The sequence below is a fragment of the Hypanus sabinus genome, chromosome 4 (genome assembly GCF_030144855.1).
Source record: "Hypanus sabinus isolate sHypSab1 chromosome 4, sHypSab1.hap1, whole genome shotgun sequence".
Classification (NCBI taxonomy): Eukaryota; Metazoa; Chordata; class Chondrichthyes; order Myliobatiformes; family Dasyatidae; genus Hypanus; species Hypanus sabinus.
In genome coordinates, this window is record NC_082709.1 from 104177883 (window position 1) to 104195363 (window position 17481).

At 36.5% G+C, this 17481-nt stretch overlaps 1 protein-coding gene across 1 annotated transcript in view; it reads right to left on the reverse strand.

Moving 5' to 3' along the window:
* Positions 1 to 17481, reverse strand: part of vwa8 (von Willebrand factor A domain containing 8) — a 476539-nt gene that overhangs the window by 430802 nt on the left and 28256 nt on the right. The window contains exon 3 of the mRNA XM_059967797.1: positions 5166 to 5296. Within this exon, the coding sequence (XP_059823780.1) occupies positions 5166 to 5296 (131 nt within the window). The remainder of the gene's footprint in view (positions 1 to 5165; positions 5297 to 17481) is intronic.

Below are 17481 nucleotides of genomic sequence, written 5' to 3' on the forward strand. Positions count from 1 at the left end.
GAATTTTATTGGATTTTCTCCCTCTGTACCTTCCATAAGACCAACAATTTTAATATTATTTCGTCTACTAGAGTTCTCAAGCGCATCCATTTTTTCCATCATCCGTTTTCTTTCTGCTGTCCAGGCAAGCTTATCGTATTCTATCTTTTCTATTCTTTCCGTGTTTTCTTCTATTTTTACTTCCATCTCTTTAACTTTATTATCCATCTTGTTTTGTTATTCCACCACATTGTCAAGTGTATTCTGTATGTTTCTTATATCTGTTCTTATAGCTTTAAATTCATTCGCCATATCTGTTCTTATAGCTTTAAATTCATTCACCATATCTGTTCTTATAACTTTTAATTCATTGATTATAAATATCAGGATATCTTGTATGTCTCTTCCAATCTCTTCCTTCTTTTCTTCTTTTTCTTCTGGTTTTCCCAAAGAGTCTGTTTCAACTTCCGACTCACTTTCAATTTCACTTCCAACCATAGTTAAAGCTTGTATTTTTGTTAACATCTGTTCATGCATACTTTCGCACATGAGTTGTTCTTGCCGTTTCTTCTTAGAGACCGCCGACATTGCTGCAACTTCTTTTCCCGCAACATCAGAAGCGCCATGCACTTCGTCGGGAGAAGAACCAACTTGAGTCCGAGGCTTCGCTAAGACGGCTAGGCCTTTTTCCCCGCCGATTTGCGCAGTCTTCGAAGTAGTAGCTTTCTTCTGTTTCAGTTTAGGAGCCATATCAAAAGATAATCCAGAGTTGCTTATAAGTAGTTTCTAATAGATATTTGTTAATTCTTCTCCATTTAAACCTTATATCATTACTTTTTGTGAGGGAGCTGGAATCCCAACGTCTCAACCCTACGTCATCACGTGACGTCCCCAAACCTAAAGATTCTTGAACTGATTCCCTTATTGCAAATAAAAATAAGTTTATACCCTCATCCCAATCACTTTCATTTTCCACACAATATGTCCTAATCATATTCTTGAGGGTAGAATGAAACCTCTCCAAGGCACCTTGCGATTCTGGATGGTATGCAGACGAAGTGATTTGCTTAGCTCCCAACTTATAAACTATCTGTTGAAACAATCCAGACATAAAATTACTGCCTTGATCAGTTTGTATTTCCTTAGGTAATCCAAAATAAGTAAAGAACTTTATAAGAGCCTTTGTCACAGTTTTAGCTGTTATATTCCTAAGTGGTACTGCCTCTGGAAACCTAGACAAAGTACACATGATAGTCAACAAGTACTGATAACCAGTTTTTGTTTTTGGTAATGGACCAACACAATCAATAATAACTTTAGAAAACGGTTCATCAAATGCTGGAATAGGTTGTAATGGAGCCACTGGTGTAACTTGATTTGGTTTACCCACAATTTGACAAGTATGGCACGTTTTACAAAACATCGCCACATCTTTTCTTTGACCAGGCCAGTAAAAATGTTTTAAAATCTTGTCCACAGTTTTCCTTACCCCTTGATGTCCACCTAAAGGCACACTATGAGCTAAAGTCAAAATCTCATTTCGATAAACTTTAGGGACAACTACCTGGTAAACAATATTCCATTCCTCACTTGCAGGAATTGTAGGTGATCTCCACTTCCTCAACAACACTCCTTTTTCCAAGTAATATCCTACTGGCACCTTCTCAATTTCACTATCTGGTAGAACTTGTTCTCTTAATTTTATAATCTCAGGGTCTCTATTCTGCTCTGCTATCATCTCCTTCCGAGACAGAGATAAATCTTCATCGTCAGACTTACTCTAAGAATCTTGTTCAAACAATGAAGGTAAGAAAGTCTCTGACACATCCTCAAAACTCGAATCCTGAGTTGAACAGTCATGAGTAACAACCTCATTCTGTGCATCAATCTTTTTAGCCATAGCTCCGGTCACAACACAGGAAGAATCTGTGTTAGAATTCATCTCTGGTTCCTCTGACTCCATTGTCAAATGCACTTCAGGAAAAACTTGTCCACCTGCCAAGTCATTACCTAACAATAAGGAAATATCCTTCACAGGTAAGCTAGGCTGTAATCCTACTTTAACAAGTCCTGTAACTAACCCTGACTTTAAATTTACATTATACAAATGTACAGGCATAAAATCACTCCCAACACCTCATATATTATTTACCTCACCAGTATCAGACTCTTCATTAAACTTCAATACACTGTCTAACATCAGTGATTGAGAAGCTCCAGTATCCCTAAGGATTTTTATTGGCACCGGAGTAGATCCTTCTTTCAAGGATACAAACCCTTCAGTTATAAAATGATCATATCCCTTTTTAACTTGGTCAGACTCTAACAAAACCTCATTTATGTTTATTGAACCCTGTAATTTTACAGGTGCTTCAGTATGTTGCACACAAGCATCTGGGACTGCTTCCTTCTCTTTCTTTTTCAATCAGAAACAGTTAGCTATTACATGGCCAGGTTTCTTACAGTAGTTACAAATAAGACCAAACTGTCTTTCCTTCACAGGTTTTCCTTCCTCCTTACCTTTCTCATTAACTTCTGATTTAATTTCTGATTTACCTTGAGTGTGTTATTTTCCCTCTTAAAAATTCTGCCCTGAGGAAATTTATTCTTATGGATTAAAACATACTCATCAGCTAATCTAGCAGAGTCCTGCCATGTATCAGTATCCCTCTCATTTAAGTAGGTCCTTACTTCAACAGGGATGCGTCTTTTAAATTCCTCCATTAAAATCAGCTCTTTCAATGTATTATAGTCCCCATTTACATTTTTAGAGGAAACCCATCTCTCAAAATTCCCTTTTTTTATTATCAGCTTCTAACCTACAACGCTCCAATTCTGCTTTACTTTGTTCCAACTTCATTTGTTCGATTTGCAACTGCATCTCTATATTACTTATTGGAAACGACTCTAAAATCGATTCATCAAAATCACCCGAATCCACATAGTGTGACACTATTTTTCTCTGTACTAGAGCCTTCGATGTAGACTTCAAAATACCTTTAAGTTGCAATCTACTAGCTATCTCAGACACCTCAGTTTTTCTCGCCTTCGCTAACAACTCGTCTGGCGAAGCCAGAAACTCATCAATATTCATTGTTGCCGAATACCACTCACAAGCCAATCAAACAAAAGAATCGAGTATTCCCCTTTTCTAAAACACCAATTCAAAATTTAACAAGCATTTAAACTCAAAAATTGTTGATCCCGGATGCAGCCCCCATATTTATGTTACAGATTCAGCAACAATAAATATACAAGTGAGGCAGGGTTTTTATAACAAACAAAACGTTTATTAAACACCAAAAAACAAACCTCCCCCCAAAAGTAAACAAACCACTAACATAACCGGAAATCAGCTGCTGTGCAGCAGCTTAAACAGTTCTTAAAGCGAAGTTGCAAAAACAGATCTTCAAAGTAGTACTGCAAAAGTTCAAAATGCTTACAGTCCATTAAAGGAGAGACTTTTTAGACGATTTAAATTCTCTTTCACGTCGTGTTGCTGCGATTCCCAGTTGAACTATACTTTTCCCACGGAGAATTTACGAAGATGAAAATGAAACGACTTAAAGGCACTGACCTTTCCTCTACAAAACTGTACCCAATCCTTTCTGCTACCATTTGCAGGGATTAGCACGGGGACAGCCAACGAATTCCTTCCGAATGAGGATCAAACAAGGTCGAACCTGTTTCACCATTGAAATCAACTTTCCTCGAACTTTTAACTTCCGAACTCTGATCTTCACTCTCCACTGATTCTCAACTGGCAGTATTATAAAGAAACTGCCGGCAATGACCTTTTAAACTTTAGGCATTAAATAAAACTCCATCTTTCAACCAAACTGCGTCATAATATTGGACAACGCAGTGGCATGGAGTCAAAGTGGCAAATCCAGCCACGAACTGCCCCTCCTCACAGGGAGGGGTCCTCCTTTTATACCCTGTAAAAAAAACCTGTCACATGATCTCTACTGGCGGGAAAATGATGTCACTCCACCATCACAAGACCACTACCTTAAGTACAGTATAGCTTCAACACCACTGTCACGTGACAAGTACAAGATACCCACGGGTACGTAACATTGTTCTATTGCAAATTGATTTATTTTTCACATGAAAAATCAAAGTTCCTTCTCTCAACGGTTTTGGAATCCTTACTTCAGATAATTGTGTCAGCATCTTTGGTCCTGGGACCAGCACATAAGTGCCATTACAAAGAATGCACAGAAGCGCTCCTACTTTCTTAGAAATGTGCACATATTTGGCATGTTTTCTCAGATTCTGACAAATTTCTATAGATGTACGGCGCAGGATATCCTGACTGGATTCAACATGACCTGGTATGGAAACACCAATGCCCAAGAACAGAAAAGCTGACAAAAAAAGGTAGCTACAGCCCTGCCCATCAAAAGCAAATCCCTCCCCACTAATATGCACATCTACAAAGAGCGTAGCCACAAGAAAGCAGCATCGATCATCAAAGGCCCTCATCATCCAGGCCATGATCTCTTCTACCTACTGTTATTGAGAAGGAGATACAGGATCCTTAGGTCCCACATAATCAGGTTCAGGATCACTTATTACCCTTAAGCCATGAGGCACCTGTATCAGTGCGGATAACATCACTCACCTCAACATTGAACGACTCACTTTTGAGGACACTACAACTCATGGTCTCAGTATTAGTTATTTATTTGTTTGTTATTTGTATTTGAAGTTTGTCTTTTGCACAGTAGTTGTTTTGTCAGTCTTATGAGGAGTTTTCCATTGATTCAATTGCATTGCTTAAATTAAATAAGGCAAAGGAGATCAATAAAGGCAAAAAGGCACTGCCTTTTGAAGGAGGACATGATGCTGAGGAGGTTCCTGCCCATGATGGAGCTGGCTGAGTTTACCAATTTCGGCAGCATTTTCTGATCCTGTGCAGTGGCCCCTCCATACCAGATAGTGATGCAACCAATTAGAATGCTCTCCATGGTACATCTGTAGAAATTCACAGGAATCTTTGGTGACATCCCAAATCTCCTCAAACTCCTAATGAAATATAACTACTGCCTTCTTTGTAATTATACCAATATGTGAAATTTACTTTGACTTTGAATATGATAATTATTCTTCACATCATTAACAAACTGGAATGACATTTTTCAACCATTTAGAATTTGCATCTCAACTTGAAAATGACTCACCAAATACTGCATAGCAATTGAGCGTCGTAAAGGACCAGGTGGTCCAATTAGGAACACATCTTGTCCCAGCAAATCTTTCTGCATGATCCATCGAAGGTGCTGTACAAGAGCTTGAGGTAAGGGTTCCAAAACTGGTAAGAGAAGAAATAATGATTTAATCTTTATATTGGCAGCAGTGGGACCATAGAACCTACCATTGTTAGAACAAGAATTACAATAACAGCAACTAAATCTTGTGCAATAAAAAAGATATGAGATAACTCTGTTGGGTTAAATAATTATTCTAATTTAGTTTTTTAAGCATTATTCGCAAATCTAATAGTCATAGACTCTCCATAATGCCCTTTCAGTAAGCATTGAGAGTTCTTGGACTACTGCTGTCCTTAGGGTGAACCAACAGTGATGTTAGCAATTTATTAGCACAGGGAGCCAGCGTTTATTGCGTTTATGACAGGTAAGCATTCCAGTGCAGAAGGGGCAAAGGGTGAACGCACAGCCTTTATCTTAGGGAAGGGGAATTAAAAACTAGAGGACATGGGTCTAAGGCGAGAGGGTAAAGATTTAAATGGACATTGGGTCAACTTTTTCACTCTGAGGGTGGTAGGTGTATGAAATAAGCATCCACATAAACTGGGGCTTGGGTTGGGAGAGCCGTGTCAATCTCACGGGTTTGGCGGGACAGGAGTGTGCCTTCCCTAGACTTACGCAGCCAAGAAAACCAGCAGGGTTTCAACTCTGTATTTTAAAATTCTCTAAAAAGATCAAGGATTTTGATGTAGTGATGATGAGAGCATAAAAATCTGTTTACAGGTCAAAAGGGTGTGCGTTTTAAAAGGGAACATTCATATTGTGGTGTCCGTTGTAGCAAATACCCATGTTGAGGGTTTGGGAAGTGCTATTGAACAAGCCATGATCAATTGATATTACATCTTTTAGGTAGTACATGCCACAAGCATTGTACCTTTGTGGTAGAAGGAGTAAATGCTTATGATAACAATCAACTGAACTGAAAACAAAACAGTATTTCATCACACTCACAATCTGTGCCTTGCAGGTGGTGGAAAAAACTTTAGGGAGTCAGGAGATGGACAATCTAAGTGGATTGGGATGAGATGTCCCATAGTTAAAGGGTTTTCACCTCAAATGACAAAACTACCTTTTCTCCTTTTTTCTGTCATTGTATGTCATATATTACATATAGAAGAGGGAGCAATGGATTTTTTTGACAAGTAGGATTAATGTAGAAAATTTAACAGATGTCCTTTAAGATAGCAATAACTTTAAAATCTCCAATCCTGAAGAATGGCCTCAGCCCACAACATTGACTCTAACAATGTGATTACTCAAGTGTTTGGCCATGCAGACATGTGTGAGCAGAATGTACAGCAATGGGCTCAGCACACAGCCCTGGGGGGTGCACACGTGTTGTGGACAATGGGGAAGATGGAGCCGTTTTGCATCCTGATTATCTGAGGTCTGTTGGTTAGGAAGTTCAACACCCAGTTGCACAATGGTATATTTGTACTGAGGAAGAGGGGTCTTTTCACCACTGTCTGTGGTCAATAGTATTGAATGCCAAATTGAAATCCAGAAACAGCATTCTGACATAATTGTTCTTATCTTCTAGATGTGTCAGGGCCAGGTGCATGACAGATACTATGGCATATGTCGTAGAGAAGTTTAGTCAGTAAGCACATTGGTGAGTGTCCAGTGTGGCAGGAATGGAGTTTTCATGTGTGCCATTACCAGCCATTCAAAGCACTGCATGATGATTAGTGGTAGTGCCACTGGGTGATAGTCGTTTAATTTGGTGTAGAGTTATTCAGTACAGGGATGGTGGTGGCCAATTTGAAGCATATGGAAACAACAGCTTGACCGAGTGATGCATTGAAGATGTCAGTGAAGGTGTCAGTAAGCTGGTGTACACAATTCACTCAGCCTAGGATGCTGTCTGACTGAGCTGTCTTACGGTTCTGCTGTTTGTACGCTGCATCCACAAAGGAAACAGCATTATGAAGGACCCCATGCACCCCTCATACAATCTCTTCTCCCTCCTGCCGTCTTGGAAAAGGCTCCGAAGCATTCGGGCTCTTACGACCAGACTATGTAACAGTTTCTTCCCCCAAGCTATCAGACTCCTCAATACCCGAAGCCTGGACTGACACCTTGCCCTACTGTCCTGTTTATTATTTATTGTAATGTCTGCACTGTTTTTGTGCACTTTATGCAGTCCAGTGTAGGTCTATAGTGTAGCTTTCTCTGTGTTTTTTTTATTACATAGTTCAGTCTAGTTTTTTGTACTGTGTCATGTAACACCATGGTCCTGAAAAACGTTGTCTCATTTTTACTCTGCACTGTACCAGCAGTTATGGTCGAAATGACAATAAAAGTTGACTTGACTTGACTTATTATAGACAGCGGCCACTCAATTGGGAGAGGGTAGCTTTCATGACCGGCACTGCACTGCATGACTTGAAGCATAAAAGTTATTTAAAGCGTCAGGAAGGGAGGTGTCACTGGCACAGTCGAAGCTGTATTTCCTTGCATAGTCAGTAATGCCCTTGATGCTCAACCACATAAACTAGGAATCATTATTGGAGGTGCTCCTGAATTTTTCGAGTGTAATCTGTCTTGGCCCTCTTGATGAGGTTTCTCCTGGCTGATCTGAGAGTGGTTCTGTCACCAGATTTGAAGGCAATGTCCCAGGCATTTAGTAGGAGTGCATCTCAGCGTTCAGCTAGGACTTCTGGTTGGGTGTGAGATGACCATTCTTGAGATACCAGCATCATCTATACACTTACTGATATAGCCAACGACAGATAAGGCATATTCCTCAATGTCTGTGTGTTCTCCTTTTGTGGCAAACCCCTTGAACATCTTCCAGTTTAAAGCCTGTTTATATTCCAGTCCTCTCAAAATTAATGACAACATTGCATTTGCTTTCTTTACTAGCAAATCAACCTACAAGTTAATATTTAGGGAATCGGACACAACTCCCAAATCCCTTTGCAATTACAATTTTGAATTCCCTTTCCATTTAGAAAAGGTTTTGTTCCTTCTACCAAAGTGTATAACTATAAACTTCCCTATGCTGTACTCCATTTGCCATTTTTTGCCTATTCTCCCAACTTGTCAAAGTCATTCTGCAGTCTCTGTGCATCCTCTGCATTACCTATCTTTGTATTATCCACGAACTTAGCCACAAAGCCATCAATTCTGTCATCCAGATTATGAACACATAACATGAAAAGTAGTGGACTCAGCACCAACCATTGTGGAATGCCACTAGTTACAAGCAACCAAATGGTAATAGTCCCATTTATTCCCATTCTTTTCCCCCTCCCAGTCAGCCAACCTTCTATTTGTGCTAGTATCTGTCCTATAATACCATGGGCTCTTACTTTGTTTAGAAGACTTATGTGCAGCACCTTGTCAAAAGCTTTTTGAAAATCCAAGTAAAAACATACACTGATTCTCCTTTGGAGACTCCGCTTACTGTCTAATGGAATGACACACAGATTGTGTGGCTGCAATTAATTCTTCCTTCTCCCCAGTTTAAACTTTCAATTTTTAACTTTTATTTGTCGGATCTTAGAGGGGAATAGTTGTCACTATGCCACAATCTTTAAGAAGTGGAAAGCAGCTTCCCGAATCCAGCAATGGAAAGGGGAAAAAGTTGGAGGAAACACCAGCTTGGGCTGAGCATCTGGAAAATTCGCTGATGGGTCTTGATAAGAAGATAGACAATAACACGGTAAAACTTGATGCTACCTCTTCTGAGATGAAGTCATTACGAGAGTTTTCAATTTGTGCAGGAAAACATTATTTCCCTGAATTCTGAACTTAAAGAGGCAAAGCAGCAAATCACTGAGATTTCAGCTCGCTTGGAAAAGTCTCAATATAAGATTATCGATTTGGAAGCAAGATCTCGGTGGAATAATATTCGAATTGTTGGATTGAAGGAAGGATCTGAGACTGGAGATTTATTAGACTATTTTGTTAACTTATTTCAATCTCTGTTTCCGGATATTTTACCTCAACCTCCTGACATCAAAAGAGCCCATAGAAATTTCACTGCGTCATTTTGAGATAAACCAAGGTCAGTTTTGGTCTCCTTCCTTCGTTTTAAAGTTAAAAGAACAACTCATAAAATATGCAAGGAAACCATGAAGATAGCCTATGATAAGGGATTATTCCCATCACTTCACTACCCAGCCCAATTAAAAATATTTTCCAAAGATTCGACTCCACATGTTTTTCTGGACCCCAAAGAGGCATTGGACTATGTTAACTCTATTCTGGTTGTAGCCGAGGCTTGAATGGTTTTAGGTCTGCTGAATAATCGTTCTTTCGGAAAGAAGATAATCTTTGAATATTTCTGATTTGCTTAAGATGTCCTTTGATCAATTGACCATTTAAAGAAGATCTGAACTTTTTGATGTGAATGATGAATGACTTTTCCGAAATCTGTTTGGTCTACTGAGCGAATTAAGACAACAGACAGATTGTTTGATTATTTGCTTTTATCCTCCCTTTTTTTCATTAATTAAATGATAGTTTCCATAGTTCATAAGGTCTTTTTCTTGTATATATAGTTGGGAGTGCTTAGTCCATAGATAATTAGTTTTCCTTAAAAAAAAGTTTCTCATTGGGTGTGTCAGTTGAATAGAAAATGGTGCTGATTTTTCTTCACTAGAAATTACACAAGTATTTTTCTCTTTGTTTAATTTTATTGTTTTGGCATCTTGGAGACTGTTTTCGCATTCCCCACCATGTTTTTAAGGATTAAGTATAAACATTTCTTGCTCCTAACTTTTATGCTGGATATGGGGAGCTAGATGTTGTAGAGAAAATCTGAACAGTGCTGGCCCTTTGGCCCGTGACGTTCTGCTTACCTTTCAATCTACTTCATGATTAGTCTAATGCTTCTCTCCCATAGAGAATTCTATTCCTCTTTCACTATGAGCCTATTTAGGAGTTTCTTGAATGTCTTTGTTGTGTCTGCTTCTATGACTACCCATGGCAAATCTTTCCATGGACCCACTGGTCTATGAAAAAAAAATCTCTGAGATCCCTATACTTTCTTCTGATCACTGTAAAATTGTGCCCTCTTGTATTAACTATTTCAGCTGGGAATCTGTTCCATGTTTTAATGATTACCCAGCCTCACCAGTGTCCATTGTTTCAATATAATAATACTCTGTAAAGTAACAGAAGGCATTAAAGCAAATTGATATTTAAATTGCTTATCTATCAGTTAGAAGCAAGCCTGTAAGTGGGCAAAAGAACCAGCTAACATGACTTGATATGGTAGTGTGTTGCTTTGTACTGTTTGGTTTTTTATATTTAGCACAATATTTTTTCCCTTGCAGGGCTTTTCTATTTTAGGGCCGTATGTTGTCTTTTTTTGTAACTGGGGGGAGGAATTAAGGAAAGCTTTTTAAAACCACTATTATAAAATGGGCAGCCTGCAGAGCCTCTCTCTTTTTTACTCTATGGGGAGGTAATTCGGCATTTTTTTGCCAAATTCCGGGCTTTTTGGGATGGTGGGAGGATTGGGGTTAGTTTTGATTTATAGGATTAATTGTAAGATTAATTTTAGTTTTCTTTTTGTATTTTTTCCCATTACAGAGTTCCAGAGCATGTATATTTTGTATATGGTTATACTTATCACCATCAGTTTTGATTAGCCTGCGCTAGTATGCATGTATTTATGTGTTAAATAAAATAAAAATTTTTATGACAATCAAACAGATAAATGTTATAAATTGGAATGTACGTGGTTGGAATCATCCTATTAAACGAAAGAAGGTTTTTTAAATCATTAATCGATTCCAACCCGATATAATTTTTTGCTCAAGAAATGCATATCAAAACGGGCGATCAAAATATTAGATATTTTAAAATGTGGAAGGGCCTTCAATTTCACGCTACTTTTCCAAATAAAACAAAGGGAGTATCTATTTTTATTAAATCTAATATTTTATTTATCCAAGAAGACATTGTGTCAGATATTAATGGTAGATTTTTAATTGTTAAAGAAAAAATTTATAATAGAAAAATCATTCTGGTTAACCTATATGGACCTAATGTAGATGATCCTTTTTTTAAAAAATGTATTTGCTTTATTGTCGGATTTAAATGAATATATGTTGTTAATGGGTGGTGATTTCAACTGTTGTTTCAATCCTTTGATTGACAAGAGTTCAACTAATCAGTGGCTTCCAAGTTGTTCTGCATCACTTATTAACTCTTTTTTTAAAATTGATTTTGGCCTGGTTTAAATTTAGAGACAATTACATCCTAATGATAGAAATTATTCTTTTTTTTCCACATGTTCATAAAAAATATTCAAGAATCAATTACTTTGTAGCTGATCCCCGGTTTTTGTCCAAAGTCCAGAAATGTGAATATGATGTTATAGCTCTCTCGGATCATGCGCCTTTAAGGTCAGCTTTTGAATTGAATGATGTCGCTATTACAAATTTGCCTTGGCATTTTCCAGAAAATTTATTACAAAGTCCGGACTTTGTCAAATTTATTGAGACTCAAATAACAGATTGTTTTCTTTTTAATAATACGGGAGATGTGTCAAAATTGATTATATGGGATACATTTAAAGCAAATTTGCGCCCTCAGATAATCTCCTATTCAGCTAAGCTTAAGAGACAAAAACGGAGTTAGATAAGATTTCCGAACAAATTAAAGACTTGGATAATATTTATGCAATCTCTCCAAACATTATTTATTTAAACAAAGAGTTGAACTCCAATCACAATATAATTTATTATTAACTTATACTATTGAAAGAAATTTGCTTAAATTGAAAAGTCAATTTTATGTGTTTGGAAATAAAAATAATAAGCTATTAGCATCTCAATTAAAAGCAGCTAGAGCTAAAAGACAAATTTTAAAAATTCGTAAGGGAGATGGTCGTTCAGCACGTAATTATGAAGATATTAATAAAATTTTTCAAGACTTTTATACTGAACTTTATAAATCTCAGTTTCCAGTTGATCCTTCTAAAATGAATGCCTTTTTACAAAAGATCGTTTTTCCTCGAATTTCTGTTGAAGATCAACAAACTCTTGATGCTCCTATTACTGAAAATGAAATTCAAAAAGCTATTTTTTCAATGCAATCTAGTATAGCTCCTGGACTGGATGGTTATTCTGTACGATTTTATAAAAAGTTTGAAAAATTGCTCTCTTCATATACGTTGGAAACGCTTAAAGATTCTTTTTTGATAGTAGAGTTACCTCCCACATTTTATGAAGCTTCTACTTCTTTAATTCTTGAGATAAGGACTCGACTGACTGTGCTTCATATAGACCTATTGCATTATTAAATGTGGATGCTAAAATTCTTTCAAGAATAATGGCTAATCGGCTGGAGAATATTTTTAACTGCAATTGTCTCTCAAGACCAAACAGGTTTTTTAAAGGGCCATTATTCCTTTTCTAATGTTCGGAGACTGTTAAATGTTATATATTCATCCTTTTCTAAGACTCCCCAATGTGTTGTCTCTCTTGATGCTGAAAAGGCATTTGATAGAGTTGAATGGAAATACTTATTTAGTGTTTTAGAGATATTCGGCTTTGGTACTAATTTTAATAAGTGGATTAGAATTGTATATAAAAGCCCTATTGCTACTGTTAATACTAACAATTACAGATCTCCTTTATTTCGGCTTTCACGAGGTGCGAAACAAGAATGTCCGTTAAGTCCTTTGTTATTTAATTTGGTGCTGGAACCCTTGGCTATTGCACTTAGTGAAGCTAAAGATATTCATGGATTTTTTATAAATGGGACTGTTCATAAGATCTTTTTTTATGCTGACAATCTCTTAGTTTATATTTCAAATCCTGAAGAATCCATTCCTAGTTTATTGAAACTATTAAACAATTTTGAAAAGTTTTCGGGATATAAACTAAACCTTCATAAAAGTGAATTATTTCCCCTAAATAATTCTGCTTCTATACATGATGACATTCCTTTTAGAGTTTCAGACTTATTTAAATATTTAGGTATTATTATCACTAAAAATCATAAAGACCTATATAAAGCTAATTTGGTTCCTTTAGTGGATTTTATGAAGCAATTATTTTATAGATGGAATCCACTTACACTTTTGTTAGCCAGCCGAATTCATGCAGTTAAAATGATGATTTTACCAAAATTTTTATATGTATTTCAAAATATCCCACTTTTTTAACTAAGAAGTTTTTTGATCAGGTTGACTATTATTTTATCTTTTGTTTGGAATAATAAAAGACCAAGAATTGGTAAATATAACCATATAACAATTACAACACGGAAACAGGCCAGCTTGGCCCTTCTAGTCTGTGCCGACTACTTCTGCATCTTCTTTCAAATGTGGTTCTGTTACTGTTGGAGCCTGTGATCTATATCATGGTGGTGTGTTTTTGAGCTGACTGAACGATCTGGCACTCTGGGGTCACTTACAAGAAATTAAAAAAGATGGAGGTCTTTCTTTGCCTAATTTAAGAATATATTATTGGGCTGTTAATATATGTTATATGTGTTTTTGGTTATATTGAGCTGATAGAAATGAACGACCACTTTCCGCTGATTTGGAATTGAATGCTGTGAAACAGTTTCACTTAACCTCATTATTAGGAGCTTCTCTACCTGTACAACTGGCCAAAATTACTCATTTAAATTTATATCCTGTGATTAAACAGTCATTACGAATTTGGTTCCAGTTTCATAAGTTTTTTCATCATAAAAATTTAAACTTTTTAGTTTAATTATCGAAATTATTTATTTAAACCTTTGTAAGTGATTCTACCTTTCTTCTTCAGAGGAATAAAGGAGTTTATCCCTTCACGGATCTGTTCCAAGATGGCCGATTGATGTCTTTTGAGAAATTAGTAACTAAATACTCTCTCTTGTATTCACATTTCCTGCAATATCTTCAGGTCAGACACTTCTTACAAGAATACTTAAGTAATTTTCCATATATACAAGATTCTGACTTGTTAGATATTATTTTAAAAATGAATCCTTTAGTGAAGGGTTTTACTGGGGAAAGTTATAATTTATTGTTACAACAGCACAATTACCCTTCACTTAAGATTAAGCAAGATTGGGAGAGACAGCTTAACATGACCCTGATAACAGAATGCTGGTAGAACACAGCAGGCTAGGCAGCTTCTCCCTATAGATGCTGCCTAGCCTGCTGTGTTCTCCCAGCATTTTGTGTGTGTTGTTTGAATTTCCAGCATCTGCAGATTTCCTCGTGTTTGCCTGATAACAGAAGATTGGTTGCGGATTTTGAAGTTGGTTAACTCTTCTTCGATTTGTGCCAATCACTCTTTAAGTCAATTTAAAATTGTACATCATCACTATTTGACAAAGGAGAGATTGTCTAAAATGTTTCCTAATGTTGATAGTCAGTGTGACAGATGTAAGACCGAGACAGCCACATTAACTCATGTGTTTTGGTCATGTTCTGTACTGAAACATTTTTGGAAGTCTATTTTCTCTACAATTTCTAAAGTTTTAAAAATTAATTTACAACCTAATAAATTGACAGTTTTATTTGGTATAATCCCTCAATATACTCATGGCATTTCTCCATCAGACCAACATATAATTGCATTTGTTACATTATTGGCCAGAAGGACTATTTTGTTGAAATGGAAAGATGCTTCTGCTCCTACTTTGATACAATAGTTTTCTCAGGTGATGCTATGTCTTAGTTTGGAGAAAATCAGAAGTCGATTTGATTTTGAGAAAAGGTGGAGTTCATTCACCCACTAATATCATCTGATTTGAGTTAATTAATATGGTTTCCTTCCGATTTTTCTTTAAATGGATTTGAGTTGGCAGATTGATGTCTTTTTTATGGAAGTTTATATGATGTATAGCTCCAGGGTTGTGCTCCCAATGATTTTTTTTCAGTTAGTAGGGTTTTTTTAGTTAGTTAGTTAGTTAGTTAGTTAGTTAGGGGGTTTTATCCCCCTCCTTTTTCTTTCAAAAAAATATTCTGAACACTTTATTTTTTCTTTTTATTATTGGATATATTGCTTAGCTTTGTTAATCAGTTATTTGCTAATTCCTTATTGCACATGATGACATTGACTTAATATATCTTTTTTTTTGTTAATCTTCAATAATAATTAATAATAAGATTTTAAAATGAAATTAAGATGATTCTCCTTTGTCTATCTTGCCTGTTACTTCCTCAAAGAATTCCAAGATTTCCCTTCAGGAAACAATATTGACTTTGCTCTATTTTATCATGTTCTTCAAAGCACCTCAAAATTTCATCCTTTATAATGGATTCTAAAATCTTATCAACTGCAGACTAGCTAACTATATTTCTTGTCTTTTGCCTCCATCTCTTCTTAAAGAGTGGAGTAACTTGTACAACTTTCCAGTCAACTGAAACCATTTCTGACGCTAGTGATTCTTGAAAGATCACTACTAATATTTCCACAACCTCTTCAGTTACCTCTTTCAGAACCCTGGGATGTACTCTGACCAGTCCTGGTTACTTATCCCCTTCAGACCTTTTAGCTTCCCAGGTACAGTTTCCTTAGTATCCTTAGTAACAGCAATTACATCCACTTTTGCCCTGACTGTCCTGACTTTCTGAAATGCTGCTGCAGTTTCCAATTGACAAACGTCCACACTTCCCTTTCTTATTTATTTATATATATATACACACACACACACACACAAACATATTATATATATATATATATGAAATAAAATTTTATTATCAGCTGGCTTACCTTCATATTTCATCTTTTTTCCCCATTGCTTTTTTAATTGCCTTCTATTTGGTTTTAAAAGCTTCCAATTCTCTCACATCCCCTCACTTACTTTTATGCTGTCTTTGACTTCTCTTGTTACCACAGTGGCCTCATCCTCCCTTTAGAGTTCTCGGTTTTCTTTGAGATGAAAATATCCTACATCTTTCTAAATTACTTTCAGAAACTCCAGCCATTACTGTTCTAATGTCAACCCTATTAGGGTCCTCTTCTAATCAATTTTGGCCAGATCCTCTCTCATGCGTCTATAGTTAACTGTACTCAGCTCTAATAAAGATACATTCAATTCTAGTTTCTCCCTTTAAAACTGCAGAATGAATTCTGTCATATGTAATCACTGCCTCTTAAGGGTTCCATTACCTTTAGCTTGCTAATCAAAACTGCTTCATTATACAACACCACAACCAGAATTGCTTTTTTCCAAGTGGGTTCAACTATAATTTGCTATAAAAAGCCATCTTGTAAGCATTCAACAAATTCCTTGTGTTAGGATCCAGTCCCAACCTGATTTTCCCAGGCTACCTACATATTGAATACCCCATGACCACTGTAATATTGCCTTTCTCAAATATTCTTTTTTATCTCCAGCTGTTTGTACACACCTTTGCCATTATTTTGAGCTCATCTGGGTATTTTAGTCCTTGCTCTTTCTTAACACAACCCACAAAGATTTTACATTTTCTGAACCTTGCTAATTTCGCTTTTAACCAACAGAGCCACTCCACCCTCTCTGCCCATCTGCCTGTCATTTCAATAGGGTATATCCTTGGATGTTTAGGTCCCCACTATGATCTTTCAGCCACAACTTTGTGATGCCTTCAATATCATACCTGCCAATTTCATAGACTACATGCATTCAAATATACAAACGTAACACCTTCAGTCCTGAATTCACCACCACTCTTCTCATTTTTAATCTCCATTTTGCCATAAGTTAAATTCTTTTCCTTTTCTGAACTTTCTTTAGTAATCTCTCCTTCCCTTTTACTTTATCAAAAAGAACAATTCAAGTAACTCAATTGTCTCTTGGATGAGCTTAATCTGAAACCTTGTCTGCATTTTCATTCATGCACAACAGCAGCATTTCACAGAAATCAGGGGAGTCATCCCTAGTGAACTTCTCAACATTTAGCTCTCATTACCATCACCTCAAAAATAATTATCTGCCTTCTTCATGTTTCCTTTTGTTGGAACTTGTGTGCTAATTGGCTGTGTGTTTCCTACTCTGCAGCAGTAATTATGCTAGAAATGTACTTAATTGTCCATAAAGACCTTTGGGACATCCTGTGGGTGGGAATGAATATAAATACAAGCCTGTCTTTTTTAGACTAGACTGCACCATTAAGAAAAATTTCTTATCAAAAATCTATTGGCAAAACCCAGCAACTTTATTTTCACATTTATAGTTAGCTGAAATCTTCTACTCAATTAATGGATTTGGCATTTTATAACAGGCAGGCATAAGTTGTAAACTTGTAAAATTTCCAGTTTATTTAGTTATACTGAATTGGAAT